Source organism: Copadichromis virginalis, linkage group LG20 (assembly GCF_057382275.1).
Source record: "Copadichromis virginalis isolate Kocher_CV1m ecotype Utaka linkage group LG20, C_Virginalis_male_GT1.1, whole genome shotgun sequence".
NCBI classification, from domain to species: domain Eukaryota; kingdom Metazoa; phylum Chordata; class Actinopteri; order Cichliformes; family Cichlidae; genus Copadichromis; species Copadichromis virginalis.
This window is the reverse complement of record NC_140637.1, coordinates 26851914-26870127: the sequence shown is the minus strand read 5'-3', so window position 1 is coordinate 26870127 and position 18214 is coordinate 26851914. Positions and strand designations below refer to the sequence as shown.

The 18214-nt window shown below is 37.1% G+C and overlaps 2 protein-coding genes across 3 annotated transcripts in view; one reads left to right on the top strand and one right to left on the bottom strand.

Annotated features, from left to right (window-relative positions):
- The window catches only part of LOC146684964 (scavenger receptor cysteine-rich domain-containing protein DMBT1-like), an 18316-nt gene extending 11570 nt beyond the window's left edge, over positions 1 to 6746 (top strand). Inside the window, exons 10-16 of the mRNA XM_085443670.1 lie at positions 225 to 545; positions 1474 to 1893; positions 2203 to 2523; positions 3407 to 3826; positions 4651 to 4764; positions 5160 to 5203; positions 5348 to 6746. Of these exons, the coding sequence (XP_085299796.1) occupies positions 225 to 545; positions 1474 to 1893; positions 2203 to 2523; positions 3407 to 3826; positions 4651 to 4764; positions 5160 to 5203; positions 5348 to 5383 (1676 nt within the window). The 3' untranslated portion in view covers positions 5384 to 6746. The remainder of the gene's footprint in view (positions 1 to 224; positions 546 to 1473; positions 1894 to 2202; positions 2524 to 3406; positions 3827 to 4650; positions 4765 to 5159; positions 5204 to 5347) is intronic.
- Positions 6692 to 18214, bottom strand: LOC146684963 (rhamnose-binding lectin-like). 2 transcript variants are annotated; one of them, XM_085443671.1, is made up of 17 exons: positions 18121 to 18214; positions 17026 to 17111; positions 16728 to 16760; positions 15810 to 15887; positions 14746 to 14790; positions 14517 to 14655; positions 14311 to 14414; positions 13350 to 13394; positions 13124 to 13262; positions 12924 to 13027; positions 12673 to 12717; positions 12446 to 12584; positions 12234 to 12337; positions 9260 to 9304; positions 9033 to 9171; positions 8820 to 8923; positions 6692 to 6860 (listed from the first exon to the last, which is right to left on the bottom strand). In XM_085443671.1, coding segments are annotated over exons 2-17 (1293 nt in total). In that variant the 5' UTR covers positions 17054 to 17111; positions 18121 to 18214; the 3' UTR covers positions 6692 to 6858. The 2 variants fall into 2 exon arrangements, with proteins under 2 accessions (XP_085299797.1, XP_085299798.1); XM_085443672.1 differs by having other exon boundaries at positions 17026 to 17068.

Below are 18214 nucleotides of genomic sequence, written 5' to 3'. Positions count from 1 at the left end.
AATTACTGTAAAAAAAATAGTGTTTTGTTGACACTAAATTTTGTTACCTACAGGCTCTTTGACATTAAATACTTCCATTCTGTTAAACATTTAAAAATGAAGGAAAGTGTTGGTTAAACTGGGTGAATTGCAATGTTGATCTGCAGTTTACAGTGAATCATCCCAAAATAATTATTGAGTCCTTGCATTTCTTTATTTTTTGTATGTATTTCTTTTTAACACAGAAATTCAGGTAAATGTTCGCTTGGTTAATGGAGGACATGGCTCCTGCTCTGGCAGGGTGGAGATCCTCCACAGAGGCCAGTGGGGGACAGTGTGTGATGATTCTTGGGGCCAGGAGGATGCTCAGGTTGTATGTAGGCAGCTGGGCTGTGGTAGGGTCCTCTCTGCACCAACTAAAGCACGATTTGGGCAAGGCACAGGGCCCATCTGGATGGATGAGGTTGGATGCACAGGCAGGGAATCCAACCTGTTTGAGTGTCGACACTCAGGGTTAGGATCTCATGACTGCAGCCACAGTGAAGACGCTGGTGTCATCTGTCAAGGTAAATTTGAGAAGGTGGCATCACTGAGGTTACATTTTTTTACTCTGTGTCTATGCTGTAAAGTTTATTATACAATAATAGAAATACTATGTTTTGTTTACTTCAAACTGTGCTACCCACAGGTTTTGTTATATTAAATATTTTGTCATTAAACATCAATATTTGTCAATCGTTAGAGCGCCACCTAGATGTAAGAGAACATATCATGTTATATACTTTAGCATACTCCTCCTCAGAAGCTGACTACATCCATCTCAAATGTGGTCAGAAAAATTACCTTGATTTCCTCTGAATGCAAAAAATAAGGGTTTTCATATAATCATGTCCTCTGGTGACAGACAATTCACCATGAAACATGAAGCTATTTTTAAGGGAGAAGGAAAACTTGAATATTCATAAAACTTATTTGTAAACTTGCATGATTCTGTTGGTTCTCCTGAAATATTTCATTGAAACAACCCAATCACTGCATTTTAGTTAAAGTCATGAAATTTAGATGCATCATTTATTATTGAAAAACAAAAAAAAATACTTCTTTGGCAGGACGTCCACCTATTAATTTAAGTTGATATTATACTGATGTTTCCATTATTGTCTCTTCAATTAACAAATTCCTGCAGAACGTTTAAAAAGATCAAGATAATCTTTCATTCGTTTCATCTACAGACTTTATATTTGCTTTTTTGCTGGGAGGGTTTCTCTGTGAAAGTACAGCTAATGTCTTTACTTTGCAATACCACATGAAACTGTTAAAACCCAAAAGTGTAATGTCAAATTTGTCTCTGAATTGATACATTTTAAATATGAGTACACGCTAACAAATTAATTAAAAACCAATCTAGTTTTCAAACTGTTTTTAACGAAATTGGTTCAGCACAGCTGCACTGTTATTATTATTTATGTGTATTTCTTTTTTAATTGCAAACAGACCCTGGATTTCCTTATTCCACACCTGCGTCAAGAACACAGACCTCTCCAGCTTTTCGGGTTAATGTCACTGGTTCAACAGCAGTGGACAACAGCACAGGAGTTGAGGGGGAGGTCCGCCTGGTAAATAGGATTTATGGCTCCTGCTCTGGCAGGGTGGAGATCTTCCACAGTGGCCAGTGGGGGACAGTGTGTGATGATTCTTGGGGCCAGGAGGATGCTCAGGTTGTATGTAGGCAGCTGGGCTGTGGTAGGGTCCTCTCAGCACCAACTAAAGCACGATTTGGACAAGGCACAGGGCCCATCTGGATGGATGAGGTGTCATGCACAGGGAGGGAATCCAACCTACTCGAGTGTCGCCAGTCAAGGTTTGGATCTCACAACTGCGGCCACAATGAAGACGCTGGTGTCATCTGTGAAGGTAAATTTGAGAAGGCGGATGGACTCAAGTTTGTACGTGTTTGACTGTTTGTCCCTGATAAAATTTTAACTGAGAGGTTTTCAGTGACCAACTATTACACATTTATATTCACTTTATACTAAAATATTTTACCTACAGGCTCTTTGACATTGAATGCTTCAATTTTGTTAAACATTTAAAGTTGAAGGAATGTGGAGTTTAAATTGGGTAATTTGCAATGTTAATCTGCAGTTCATAGGGGCTCATTCTAAAATTATCATTGTATTCTTGCATTTCTTTATTTTTTGTATGTAATCCCTTTTATCACAGAAACTCAAAGGAATGTTCGCTTGGTTAATGGCAATTACGGCTCCTGCTCTGGCAGGGTGGAGATCTTCCACAGAGGCCAGTGGGGGACAGTGTGTGATGATTCTTGGGGCCAGGAGGATGCTCAGGTGGTATGTAGGCAGCTGGGCTGTGGTAGGGTCCTCTCAGCACCAACTAATGCGCAATTTGGGCAAGGCACAGGGCCCATCTGGATGGATGAGGTTGGATGCACAGGCCGGGAATCCAACCTGTTTGAGTGTCGACACTCAGGGTTAGGATCTCACAACTGTGGCCACAATGAAGACGCCGGTGTCATCTGTCAAGGTAAATTTGAGAAGGTGGCATCACTGAGGTTACATTTTTTTACTCTGTGTCTATGCTGTAAAGTTTATTATACAATAATAGAAATATTATGTTTTATTTACTTCAAACTGTGCTACCCACAGGTTTTGTTATATTAAATATTTTGTCATTAAACATCAATATTTGTCAATCGTTAGAGCGCCACCTAGATGTAAGAGAACATATCATGTTATATACTTTAGCATACTCCTCCTCAGAAGCTGACTACATCCATCTCAAATGTGGTCAGAAAAATTACCTTGATTTCATTTGAATGCAAAAAATAAGGGTTTTCATATAATCATGTCCTCTTGTGGCAGACAATTCACCATGAAACATGAAGCTATTTTTAAGGGAGAAGGAATATTCATAAAACTCTGTTGAAACTTCCATGATTCTGTTGGTTCTCCTGAAATATTTCATTGAAACAACCCAATCACTGCATTTTAGTTAAAGTCATGAAATGTAGATGCATCATTTATTATTGAAAAACAAAAAAAATACTTCTTTGGCAGGACGTCCACCTATTAATTTAAGTTGATATTATACTGATGTTTCCATTATTGTCTCTTCAATTAAGAAAATCCTGCAGAACATTTAATGAAATCAAGATAATCTTTCATTCGTTTCATCTACAGACTTTTTATTTGAGACTTTTTATTTGAGCAGTACAGCAAATGTCTTTACTTTGAAACACCACATAAAACTGTTAAAACTCAAATGTGTAATGTCAAATTTGTCTCTGAATTGATACATTTTAAGTATGAATACACGCTAACAAATTAATTTTTAAAATGTTGTTCTCAAACTGTTTCACAGCTCTACAATTATTATTTACTTGTATTTCTTTTTTAATTGCAAACAGACCCTGGATTTCCTTATTCCACACCTGCTTCAAGAACACAGACCTCTCCAGCTTTTCCGGTTAATGTCACTGGTTCAACAGCAGTGGACAACAGCACAGGAGTTGAGGGGGAGGTCCGCCTGGTAAATAGGGGTTACGACTCCTGCTCTGGCAGGGTGGAGATCTTCCACAGTGGGCAGTGGGGGACAGTGTGTGATGATTCTTGGGGCCTGGAGGATGCTCAGGTGGTATGTAGGCAGCTGGGCTGTGGTAGGGTCCTCTCCATGCCAACTAATACACAATTTGGTGCTGGCACAGGGCCCATCTGGATGCATGATGTAGCATGCACGGGAAGAGAAGCCAACTTGCCTGAGTGCCACCACTCAGGGTATGGATCTCACGACTGCAGCCACAAAGAAGATGCTGGTGTCATCTGTGAAGGTAAATTTGAGCAGCTGGAGAGTTTATTTTACCAATATGGAAATATTATGTTTGATCTACATTAACCTCCTAAGACCTGAACTCTTCCACGGCATGCATTTTTAATTTCTCTTTGATATTTAGGCATATCGGGGCCCGATGAATGCAAAAATAAAGAATTAGCAGATTTTTATTATTTTTTTTACCTTATTTTTGTTTTTAAGAAAAGTAAGAGCCATATCTGAGGATATTCGTTTGAAATGTTGATAGAATACTAGCAGTATAATGTCCTTGTTCGTGGATATGTAAATGGCCCTTGCAGAGCAAAATTTAGTATTTTGGTCTAAATAACCCAAAAAGTGATGTTCGCATATGTGGACGCCAGGTCCTAGGAGGTTAAAGGTTTATCTACAAGTTTTATTGCATTAAATGTTTTTTCTTTCACAGCTCTTTTGTTCCTGCTTCTTTTACTGTTGTTATTTATATAAATTAATCTTGAGATGAAATTTACATCTCAGCTGCGATTTACTCCTTTCAGGTTATTTTCAGCTCACTTTTCATTGAATCGTATCAGCTCCCCATCCCCAACATCAGTTTTAATGAGACTACTGAATTTAAGGTTATGGCTCTCTTCTCACTAAGCGAGTTTAGTCTGCAGAGTAGATTTCTTAAAAACAGTAATTAATTAAAATGTTACATTTTAATATGTAGTTTCTCTTTATAAGAAAACATCTCATATTCAAAATCTTTCTGCCATTTTCAAAATTTATATTGATGTTTTTTCTATGTAATTTTAACCAATAACTTTTATAAGTGACGTTATTTAATTGTCCCATTTTTTTCAGTCTCTCATACAGGTTTCTCTCCGCTTTTGGTTATTGTATCTGTGGTAGTGGCAGTTCTTCTGTTACTTCTTGTTCTTTTGCTCATCTACAAAAAGACGGCAACGGGCTATCGTGGTGAGTTCTGATCCAGCCTTATATGCTTTTTTAAAGAATTATTAATCAAAAGGATTTTATGTGGCTCCACAGTGTAGTGGTTTACACCATTGTTCAGCAAGGGAAAGGTTACTACTTCAACTCCAGCCGGAGTCACAAATCATTCTTGGGATTGTGTCGGGAATAGCATCTAGTGTAAAAACTGACAAATTAGACATGTGCAGCTTCCTGTTGTTGTGGCCCCTTCTGAACAAGAGGTCAGACAAAAGTAGTATTTCTTTTTTTAATTAAGTATTCTCGTGGAATCGTTTGACTGCTAACCTGCCCCACTTCTTTTCCAACAGGATAAGATCCGACCTAACACCACAAAAATGAGCAAAGCTATAACATAACACGTCTTTGTCTCTTTTCTATAGGTTTCTCTAGGTATAGAAGAAACTCAACCCAAAGCCAAACTGAGGTGATTCATTTATATTTGTTTAGTTTCACTGTCATTTGTAGGCTCTTTATGCTGCACTGTGAAGAAATGAACACATTTCACTGGTTCATAAAAAGTTCAGAATTCTGAATTTTGTTGTTTTTTGCTTGTTTGTTTTTTCCCCAGATTGCTCTTACTGAAAAATACAGTCTCCACACGTAAAGTCTCGACCAACTAGAGCGTTGATCCAGCCAGCAGGAACCAGGACCAAACCTACTGGACTCTACTGTCACACAAACTAAATAGCAAATTATCATACATTGGATCTGTTGGATCTGTAGCCTCATCTAACACCATACTATAGAATAAACTCCAGTATGTGCATATGAAACAACCCATCAAAATCCCTGCACTGTCCTGAGTCCATACAACACTGCAACACAGTTGTATTTTAGCACAGATTTATACGGCATACCTGCTCCTCAACATAAGAACATAAGAAAGGTCAGTGGTAGACTCTCTCTCTACCACCCTTCATTCTTATTGTGAGTATAATTCATTTGCCAAAAAGAGATAAAATACACAGTTTACTAATTATACTTTATTCTTGTAAATGCTTCATGCTAATCATACAATAATATAATTAAAGAAAATTAACCTGTCGTGGTGAAAGTAATGATAACATAAAGCCTATACTAAAAAGAGAAAGGTTCTTCACCCTCCATACACATGAAGCTTTCTTCAGCACAGCCTTATAAGCAGGCTTTCTCTTTAAGTAGGCTTCATCTCTACCTCTCCTGTGTTTTACAGATGGCTGTAAGCACTCACTGTTGTACCTCTCTCCTGACCTCCTCCATACATACAACATTTTTTGTTGTTTTTTGTGTAAACTGTCTTTTCAAGCCTTTTCAAGTAGTTTCCCTTCCTTAGGAATGGCTTCTCGACAGCCACCCTTCCACCCTGCCTCCTCTTTTTTGTTGAAACATGTGATTTTGCATAGTTTTTTTTAAGACACTTGGCATATTTCAGCTAATAGGTCTTTAGGAATCACCTCGTTGGTACAAAATTACTATTTACGTCTGTCAGACTGTGCTATTAGGAGCATTTTTATGCTTGACTAATACATAGATCAGTGCTAAGTGGCTTAACTAACAAAACAATACCGGAGTACTTTAAAAGCAGTCTGATATTGAAACTGTGGACTGAACTGTGGCATCAAGACAGACACAACAGTACCTTCACTATCCAAGCGATTCTGTAAGAAATTTGATGGGAGTAAAAACAGGGAATCTAATGGAGCTGTATGTTATCCATGTGATATCCTTTGAGTTTTTCTCTGTTCTTTCTCTGTTTCTCTGTTTTTCTTTGTCATTCTGACAGTATTTTGATTGTGTATACCGTCTAGATGTACAAGTGTTTTTGAATGTGACTGGCACCTACATGTGTGACTTTACTGCATTTTCTTATCTTCATCAATAAATCAAACAAAATGTGAAAATAAAATGAAAAACAAACAAACAGGTGAGACTGTTTGATGCTCAGGATATGTGTTTATTTGTGTTTATTTCCAATAAAATCATATTTGTTAACACATTCCAGCAGTGATGTCATCGAGGCTTGACATGCTGGTTGAAGTGACATCAACAGAGGGGATGTGACATTCAGATGTTACACGATGTGTTGATGATATAATCTTTTCCTAGAAAAGAAACAAAAGATTTAAAGTTGCTTTTGAATTTTTTTCTTTTTCATTAAGCTTCAGTTCTTTATATCTTTTTTTTACATTTTGCTTCTTGTTTTGATTGACATGCAATGGATGAGTATTTATTTATTTTTTTTAATTTTGAAGCCTTAGCTTAAACTTTAACTCATTTATTTTACTTATGTTTAGTTCTTCTAGCCCCCTGAATGTCTCCTGAATGTTCCTTCTGTCTCATCCAAGTGTTTGTGCCTCATTGTCAGTTGTATTTTGTATATCTCCTGCTCTACTTTAAAGTAGAGATGGCACAATACCACTTTTTTAAGTCCGATACCGATACCATAAATTTGGATATCTGCCGATACCGATATGAATCCGATATAGTGTTTTTTAATCAATAAAACCGTTTTTTTTTATATATTGCTGCATTTTGTATAAGTTCATACTCAAGTTTAAATAAACAACAACACTAAAGCTATTCTGTTATACCTGTATGTAAAATACTGCACCCACTGCACCCAAAATATTTCATAGTTCAGCAATACTGATCAATCTAATAAACTTAAACCTACTCAATCCTTCCTATTCTGGTATTTTAAAGAGTACTTAGCAGAAATATTAAGCAACCTAACTAATAGGGTTGCAAACTCCCAGCAAAAAAAGTAGAGAACCACCCCTCACGCTCCACCTCATGATGCTTAATCGACATAATCAACTTTAATTTGATGCAGTGTGAAAAAAAAATGGACAGAAATAAATTATTTTTCAAGAATAATTAAATAGATTCAACATCTTTCTTCTACAGAATTGCAGACTGCACAGATGGTACCTTCCCAAAGGAAAAAGTACTATAGCTTACTAGGGTATATTAGACTTAACAGTTACTATATACAGTAATGGACTTCTATATATTTTACATAAGATTAAAACTTTGGGTGTAAGATTCAGATAATTATTTATTAAAAGCTAGATATTTTAAATGAGAATAAGAAATAAAAGTATGTCTTTGTGCCCCCTTTTCCCTGTTAATGCCCTATCGGCCCCCCTGGCTAAACTTTGCTAGATCTGCCCCTGCACAGTTACCAGCTGTCAGCTACGTAGAAAAAGATCCTGGTCTAGAAAGTAATATTAAATAAATTCTAACAACAGCTTATCAATCTTAAACGTGCTGCGGTTGTTCAGCCGCTGGTTTCCTCTTTCTGGCGCGAAGTGGGCCAAAAAAAAACAAGAGAGACAGACTCGCGACAGAAAAGCCGATGAGCTGATCATTAAGCAGTTTCATGATTGAAGTAGCAGCAGGAAGAGGCACTCGCTCCTTATATCGGTTGTTAAGCTTAACGCAGGAATGCTTTACAAACATTCAGAGATGAACTTACACACTTGCTTTACTTCTTTCTGGGATCACTTCCTCGGAGATAAAATGCTGGTTAGTGAGGCTACAAATACACACAGCCGCTCTATCACGTGACACACTGCCATTTTTTTATTTTGCATTTCCACACTTTTTGTTTCTTGTATGTTCATCTTTACACTTTTAAAGTTCAAATAAAGTTTCGTTTGATTTTGCAGCAAAACCTTGGTATACAAAGGGTAACTAAGCCCGAAGTTCAACTTCAGCTTGTCAACACAATACACTGACATTTTGAACAAGATGTATTAGCTGCAAATTCTCCAAACTGTCTTTGTAAAATAGTATAAGAAAGAATCTGTCCTATTGGTTATCGTGATGTGAATGTCCATTATAAAGCCTCAGACACAGAGGTTTGACCCCACTCAGTGAAATCAACAAGGATGGTCCCTGAGACTGATTTGGACGCTAGCAGAATTATTTTGGAGTTGTATGTGCATTACTGTTTAAGGCACTTACACTGGGTGTGTTGACCCTGGGTGATGTCCAAAACCTGCAGGACACCGGCCCTTGAGGTTTGGAGCTAGACACCCCTGGTTTAAGGTACTTACACTGACAAGTATAATCCACCTCCAGGTACTTGTAGGTGCCACCACAGGGGTCTCCAAATACAGAGTTGCTCGCTGAGATAGTACAGCTGTTTTTCCCATTACAGCTTTGAATGCAGATAGAAAGTGAGTCAGCAAAGGGTTTAACACACTGCACATTGTGTAGCCTGGTAAAAGAAGAAAAAGTAAAACTAAACAAAGACAGTCAATCTGTACCTTTTAGCTACAACACTGGTGCTCGTCTGACTTGAGCACTGGACAACTTGGAGCTGAGAGGCCGGACGTCCAGCAGAGCATGTGGTTTTGTCACGGCGTCCATAATTAGCTCCGTGGATGACTAAAACCTGTCCTTTTTCTGAGGAAGAGATCATAGCATTAAACAATAACCATGTTTACATTTCAATAAATGAAATTCAACAAAGTTACAAAAAAGAAAACCTCACCACACTGAAGGTTTGCCTCAGATCCTTCACATGTTGCACTCGGGACTGAGAGAAAAACACATTAGAAAGTGTCATAATTCATGTGCAGACTGATTATTAGTTCATGATTTAATTCGCAACTTGAACTCTTTTGCAACCTTTTCCTTCTGTTTCATCTTTTCTGCATCCTGCAATCTGTCTTTGAATAATATATATGAAACGTAGTATGATTTTATTATTTTTGTTTTCCTCTGTCCATTTTAATTTTTACTGTCATCTTATGTTTTGCATCTCACATGTTCCCCTGTTTCCTTTTTGTTCATTTTTTACCTTTTTAAAATTAATTTCAGTTTTATTTAAATATTGCCAAATCAGCAGTCACTTCAAGGCATTTCATACCCTTAAAGACCCTACAAAAATAAAGAGAAAACTAGTTTATTTTGGAGAACCTCCTTAAAAACAAAGGTGTATTTAGGCCAACACAATAAACAGATGTTTCGGATTAAGTCCTAGCTGCGAATGCTCCACATTATATTGATGTTTGTTCGTTTTTTAAAGAAAACGAGAATAAAAAGAGGATGTTCTGTAAAATGTCATGATTCAGTGGCTAAATGTCCATTATTAAGCCTCAGTCACAGAGGTTTGACTAGCGACAGAAAAGGCGATCAGCTGATCATTGATCAGTTTCACGATTGAAGTAGCAACAGGAGAGGGAGGGAGAGAGAAGAGGCACTCGCTCCTTATATCGGTTGTTAAGCTTAACGTGGGAATGCTTTACAAACATTCAGAGATGAACTTACACACTTGCTTTACTTCTCTCTGGGATCACTTCCTCGGAGATGAAATGCTGGTTTGGTAGCGAGGCTCCAAATACACACAGCCGCTCTATCACGTGAGCACACTGCTCCGACGTGCTACGGTTATGAGCCGAGTTACGCCGTGTCGCAAGTTTTGTGAGGTGCTTTTTTGATATTTAATGGATCGGATTACATTTTTTATTTCTCTCCGATATCCAGTAATTTACGTCAGCATCGGACCGATACCGATACGTAATATCGGATACCGATACGTAATATCGGATCGGTCCATCTCTACTTTAAAGTAAACTTTTCTTTAATATCTTGAAGTTCAAGTTTTGCTGCCTTCCTCTCTGCTTTTTGTCCACCCTCTTATAACCTTCCCTTACTCTGTTCTCCATTAATTTCTCCATTCAAGTCCATTTTCAGTATTTATTTTCATGTTTCAATGTCTCCTTGATTTAGTACTGGTTGCTCATTGCCTTTTTTAGTTATGTCTTTATTTGGGTTTTGATATGCTACTGTTTGGTTGTCCTCAGCTGTGTTAATTACATGCACCCATGTCTTGTTGCTCAGGGGTGTCTAATTCCCACTTAACCCATTTTTCTGTCCAATGCCATATTTTATTGCCATTTCTTTTGCATTTCCACATTTTTTTGTTTTTTCTTTGTTCTTCTTTAAACTTTTAAAGTTCAAATAAAGTTTAGTTTGATTTTGCAGCAAAATCTTGGTATACAAAGGGTAACTTAGCCCGAAGTTCAACTTCAGCTTCTCAACACAATACACTGACATTTTGAACAAGAAGTACTAGCTGCGAATTCTCCAAAATCTCTTTGTAAAAAAGTATAAGAAAGAATCTGTCCTATTGGTTATCGTGATGTGAATGTCCATTATAAAGCCTCAGTCACAGAGGTTTGACTAGCGACAGAAAAGGCGATCAGCTGATCATTGATCAGTTTCACGATTGAAGTAGCAACAGGAGAGGGAGGGAGAGAGAAGAGGCACTCGCTCCTTATATCGGTTGTTAAGCTTAACGTGGGAATGCTTTACAAACATTCAGAGATGATTGGTCCATCTCTACTTTAAAGTAAACTTTTCTTTAATATCTTGAAGTTCAAGTTTTGCTGCCTTCCTCTCTGCTTTTTGTCCACACTCTTATAACCTTCCCTTACTCTGTTCTCCATTAATTTCTCCATTCAAGTCCATTTTCAGTATTTATTTTCATGTTTCAATGTCTCCTTGATTTAGTACTGGTTGCTCATTGCCTTTTTTAGTTCTGTCTTTATTTGGGTTTTGATATGCTACTGTTTGGTTGTCCTCAGCTGTGTTAATTACATGCACCCATGTCTTGTTGCTCAGGGGTGTCTAATTCCCACTTAACCCTGTGTTTGCAAATTAAAACAACTAATTAAAAAAAAAACCTTGTGCCGGTTTAGCTCAGTGGGTGAGCAGGCAACCGTATTCCGTATAGCTGGAGAGCAGTAGGCCCAGGTTTGCATCTCTTCTCCTTTCTCATCCTGCTTTCACGTCTATCAACACCGTCTCTATCCACTAAAGGAAAAAAAAAACCCGACTTTTTTGTGAATCTTCAAATCAGCTATTGAAGTTCATCTTTTTTTAAATTGTTTCATGTCCTGTAATCTGTATTTGAGTCTTTGAATCCATGTTTAAAATCTATTTTTCTGTCCAATGCCATATTTTTATTGCCTTTTTTTTTTTTTGCATTTCCACATTTTTTGTTTCTTGTTTGTTCATCTTTAAACTTTTAAAGTTCAAATAAAGTTTCGTTTGATTTTGCAGCACTGCCTTGGTATACAAAGGGTAACTTAGCCCAAAGTTCAACTTCAGCTTGTCAACACAATACACTGATATTTAGAACAAAATATATTAGCTGCAAATTCTCCAAAATCTCTTTGTACAAAAGTAAAAAAGTATAAGAAAGAATCTGTCCTATTGGTTATCGTGATGTGAATGTCCATTATAAAGCCTCAGACACAGAGGTTTGACCCTACTCAGTGAAATCAACGAGGATGGTCCCTGAGACTGATTTGGACACTAGCAGAATTATTTTGGAGTTGTATGTGCATTACTGTTTAAGGCACTTACACTGGGTGTGTTGACCCTGGGTGATGTCCAAAACCTGCAGGACACCGGCCCTTGAGGTTTGGAGCTGGACAGCCCTGGTTTAAGGTACTTACACTGACAAGTATAAACCACCTCCAGGTACTTGTAGGTGCCAAAACAGGGGTCTCCAAATACAGAGTTGCTCGACGAGATAGTACAGCTGTTTTTCCCATTACAACTTTGAATGCAGATAGAAAGTGAGTCAGCAAAGGGTTTAACACACTGCACATTGTGTAGCCTGGTAAAAGAAAAAACGTAAAACTAAACAAAGACAGTCAATCTGTACCTTTCAGCTACAACACTGGTGCTCGTCTGACTTGAGCACTGGACAACTTGGAGCTGAGAGGCCGGACGTCCAGCAGAGCATGTGGTTTTGTCATGGCGTCCATAATCAGCTCCGTGGATGACTAAAACCTGTCCTTTTTCTGAGGAAGAGATCATAGCATTAAACAATAACCATGTTTACATTTCAATAAATGAAATTCAACAAAGTTACAAAAAAGAAAACCTCACCACACTGAAGGTTTGCCTGAGATCCTTCACATGTTACACTCTGGACTGAGAGAAAAACACAAAACACATTAGAAAGTGTAATAATTCATGTGCAGACTGATTATTAGTTCATGATTTAATTCGTAAGTTGAACTCTTTTGCATCCTTTTCCTCCTGTTTCATCGTTTCTGCATCCTGCAATCTGTCTTTGAATAAAATAAAAACGTAGTATGATTTTTTATACTTGTTTTCCTCTGTAATAAGGTACTTACACTGACAAGTATAATCCACCTCCAGGTACTTGGAGGTGCCAAAACAAGGGTTTCCAAACACAGAGTTGCTCGCTGAGATATTACAGCTGTTTTTCCCATTACAGCTTTGAATGGAGATAAAAAGTGAGTCAGCAGAAGTTTGACATACTGCATATCTGGGAGAAAATTAAAAGTTGAAAAAAGACAGTAACCATCTGTACCTTGCAGCTATTACTTCAATGCTCTCTGGACTTGAGCACTGGACATCTCTGAGCCTACAGTGAGGTTGTAAGTTAGAGCACGTGGTTTGGTCATGGCGTCCATAATCAGCTCTGTGAATGACTAAAATCTGCCCTTTCCCTGAGGACGAGATCACAGCGTTAAACTATAAACAAGTTTGCATTTCAATGAAATGTTTTCAATAAGTTACAAAAAAGAAAACCTCACCACACTGAAGGTTTGCCTCAGATTCTTCACATGTTACAGTCTGGACTGAGAGAAAAGCGTAAATCACATTCATTAAATCACAAACTTTAAAAATTAATGTGGAGAAAAATAGCTAAAATAGACAGAGACATTTCTCTTTCTAATCATTCTTCCATACATGGTAATTAAACTCATTCTCCGAATACTCCCCGGGGGATTTACACTTTCTTGACTCTTCTTCTGTCACTTGTTACTAGGCAAGCTCAAATGCAGTTAGAAGCTAAATGAATTCCTGGCCTTCGGCCTGGCCTATGTTTAAATCATATATGTCTGTAAGCGTGAATGCTGTTTTAACCTTCCATTGGTCCAAGTCACTTACATAATAGATCGGCTGGGACATCGCGCCCACCGAAGCTTAAGACCTTAAATAAACCGAACATCAACTCTTTTAATGAGCGCAACATAAAATGTGTGTATACAATGATTATAGCTGCACCTGTAATAAAAAGGTTAATATGATGCCAGTAGCTTTAATAAACATTTTAATGCAATATTAATGATGAAAGCTACATTGTAGCAGTAAAATAATTTCTTTATTCTCACACTAAATATTATTTCATGATCACAGATTTAATTTGTAAGTTTTGCAACGTTTTCCTTCTTGGTTTGGATTTGATTTTGTGTTTTCCACCTCACATTTTTAAATTTTTGATTGTTCACCTTCTAGCTTTTAAAAGTGGAATAAAGTTGAGTTTGATTCTGGAGCACAATCTTGAAATCCAAAAATTAAATCGAAATGTGTATTTATGCACTAAGTGAAATCAAAAAGAATGGTCCTTTGGTCGCTAGCATGTGTACGTTACTGTTTAAGGTACAGAGGTTTGACTCCGCTGGATGAAATTAAAGTTGATGGTTCTTGTGAATATATTGTTTGCTAGCATTTTTTTGGAGTTGTATGTGCACTACTGTTTGAGGTACTTACACTGACAAGTATAATCCACCTCCAGGTACTTGTAGGTGCCCACACAGGGGTCTCCAAACACAGAGTTGCTCGCTGAGATAGTACAGCTGTTCTTCCCATTACAGCTTTGAATGCAGATAAAAAGTGAGTCAGCAGATGTTTAACATACTGCACATTGTGTAATCTGGAAAAAAAAGTAAAACTAAACAAAGACAACCAATCTGTACCTTTCAGCTACAACATTGGTGCTTGTCTGACTTGAGCACTGGACAACTTGGAGCTGAGAGGCCGGACGTCCAGCAGAGCATGTGGTTTTGTCACGGCGTCCATAATTAGCTCCGTGGATGACTAAAACCTGCCCTTCACCTGAGGGAGACATTAAACTATAACCATGTTTGCATTTCAAACAAATTAATTCAAAAATAAAAAGACAAACCAACAAAAAATAACCCTCACCACACTGCAGGTTTGCCTGAAATCCTTCGCATGTTACACTCTGGACTAAAAGAAGAGACATAAATTGTTTAATTTTCAGCAATTTTTTGAATTTCTCTGACAAAAAAGAAGTGACATAACACTTACAAATGTGATTTTAAGAGTTCAGTGCTAACAGTGGAGCTCAATGGCACAGACTAACATCTGTCTTTGATATCGAATCAGTATTTATTAGTAGATTAAATTTATTATTTTTTGTTATTTGGACAGAGGTGATGAACAAAACAAAACAAAACAAAACAAAAAAAGAAAGTTTAACCTTAAAAGTTGAAGCCAGTGCTAAAATCCTAAAACCTGCAGTTCCCTGAACATCCACCGGAGTCTCCCGCAGTGAGTCACTGCCATAATAAAAGGTCCACCTTTACATGGCAGCAGAAGTAAAACTGTTTTGGTCTCTATTACTGTTTATTTAAATAACAATTTTTTAAAACAATTATATGTGTGAGGTTAATTTTTTTTTAACAGACCAGTTTAAACGCTTAATGAAAGCATAAATTTTCCATTATTATGGGCGTTGGCTTTTTGGCTGATTGGTTCAATGGGACAGGTGACCCCTAGTAGGAGGAGTTTAAGTAACTCTGGGTCTTGTTTCCAAGTGAGGGAAAAGGGGAGAAGTAGTTGACACAGGGATTAATGCAGTGTCTACAGTTGTGTGAACTCTGCTGGTATGGGCTCAAATTTTGGTCAGTAATATTTTGTACTTGTAAATCAAATGTGTACTTGTGAACTGGGTTTTGTAACCTTGTGAACCAAAATATGTGAAAATTTTTATGTTTGTGTATCTATAGATGAGAATTTGTGTGTGTGTAAAAAGATTTGTGTTTGTAAAACTCTGCACTCAACTTCCCTGGCTGTGTGTGTGTTTGAACTTACGAGCACAAATTTGGACCCAACGTCTGAGCATCTCTGCTTAGACTCAAGCAACATGGACTTCTTTTGCTGGCTTAAGGCACTTCCATATTAGCTCCACTTTTCTAACCCAGGAGGTCTGTACATCTTTCATATACAGAGTATGCTTTTCTTACCGTGGCTCAAGCGGCAGATCTGGCTGTCACAGGGGGGCTTTCTTTGTGGGGACACGGTGGTCTCAGCTCTGGTATAGCCTGAAATTTAAAATAATGAGTCTTTGCTGTATTTATAAGTGCTGTATTGCTAATTTTATAGTCACAATTTAATAGTTTAGTTGTTCCTGCCTTTTTTAAGCAAATAAATATCCAAATAAACAATCCACCTATTTACTTACACAATAGTAAATAAATGTTATATATAGTAACTGAAAACCCAAAGTGCTTTACAGTAGAAAAGCGCTTTTGGTTTCTAGTATGTTTTTGCAACACTGCAATACATCTGCCGTTTTCAGTTCATCCTTTCGTGTCTGCGAGTCCTGCATTTGGGTCCTACATCCTGCCTGCCACACAGCGTATGACATGAGCATAATAACCATCTTGTGTTAACTGTCATTTACTGTCAGTTATTTGTATGGCACATTTCACAGAATACAAGTTGACACCCAATCACATCATTTGGTTGTAATTAAAAAACATTAAAGACGTGAATCTGATGACAGATTCACGTCTTAAATCAGGACAGGATCCATCAGCTGCAAATCGTTATCAGTATTAGTACTTGGTATCAGAATCCAGAATCCAGCGACAAAGGAGGTAAGGCCTGCTGTTGATTCAGGAAACACGCCCACGTTTATTGGTGATAGTCACAGTTAACACAGGCAGCTTCCTGCGCAATTTCACTTAACAGCTTGATGCTTGTGTTTACACTCAGGGTTTCTTACATGGTTTAGAATTAACAGACAGGATGTAAATAAAAGGTCCCATGTAATCAGAGTGAAAGCACAAGTTCAGCAAATCTATTAGATCGGATCAAGGTGGCAATATAAAGTTAAAAACTGGCACATTAGGATAAAAGTGACTGAAACGTGTATTTACCTGAACTCATGAGTAAACATGTTACTCCCAGAACTGAAAATCAGAAAAGAAAAAAATACTATTATTGAGTTTGAATGATTTAAAATCCAACCTAAAAGTTGTTACAAGTAACTTGTAAATAATTAATAACCCATTTAATTAGATTTGAAAAGTTTGAAGTCTTTTATAAAGGAAGATTAGAAAGCACCTCATCTCAAGTACCTCTTAAAGATAAAAAGCTTAAGAAGAGTGACACTTAATCTTTCCCTCTGACTTTATGAAAAACTCTATATTTAAATAATCAGTCTGTTGTACTCACAGAACATCCTGCTGAGTCCAGAGAGCATGATGTTAGTGAAGAGCTGAGCAGATAAAACAGGGAACCTGTGTATTTCTACTGCTTGGCTAAGAAATATTATGTGCATGCAAGACAAACACACAATGCAAAAATGAAAATATTTGCTTTATCAGACGTCACAAATATTTTTTTAAAAAGTAATAATTGAAAGATTACATGTAACCATACTAAAATATGAACCATAAAAAACAAAAACTATAAAAACGTGAAGGAAAAGGAATAATCTAAGGCGCTTGGAAAGAAAAGCAACTGGATTTGTTTGAGTCGAGAAGAAACTCAAGAAACTCAAACAAGTCGAGTCGTTTTTCTTTCCAAGCTCCTTAGATTTCTGTGGCTTAGCTGACTGAAAACTTACACTGGCAAAAATGTATAGGTTGCTGTTAGTACTCTCATTGTGGTATTTTGGATGAACTTGAAAGCACTTCGGGTAGGTTTTCCAAAAACAATTTCATGCTTTTAACAGATGTATCAACTTGTTTTTCAACATCACTCCAAGACGCAAAGTTTTTTATTTTAGCAGTAATGTGTATACGAAAGAAGTCAGCTCTACATATTTCTCACTGGAAGCCGAAGTTAGGGCATCCATAGTCACTTTCATGTGTTTAACCCATGCCTGTAGTTGAACTAATCTTATAATCTAAAATAATTGTTTTATCAGACCATTAATATGATTTTTTTTTACTGTTTTCTACAGATATTACCAAAGGGAAGCGACATATAAATAATGTAGCTGCTGTTTCTGATGAACACTAAATCCTGACACAAACTTTACAAATAAACCTCATATGCTAATAATCACATAGCTAATTTACAACAGTAACAGTTTTGAGAATTTTTAAGTAAAATTAGATTAATAGTTTTAAATGTAAATATTATTAAGGAATATGATTCAATGTTCAGTTTTATGACACACAAAATGCAGTTTCAACTATATTTTTAAATTCACGCACTATAATTATTGCATTTATACACAACATCTACTATTATACACAAATTATAGTAGAAAATTATTTATTCTGTTTATGCTGTGATACGAACAAAGAAGTTAAGCGTTACCTTGTTAGAACGATCCAGCAAAGCTGCACAGCCAGTATCTGGGACACGCAGCGTTTATGAGTACCTTTTTGGGAGTGTTCACATCATCCGCCAA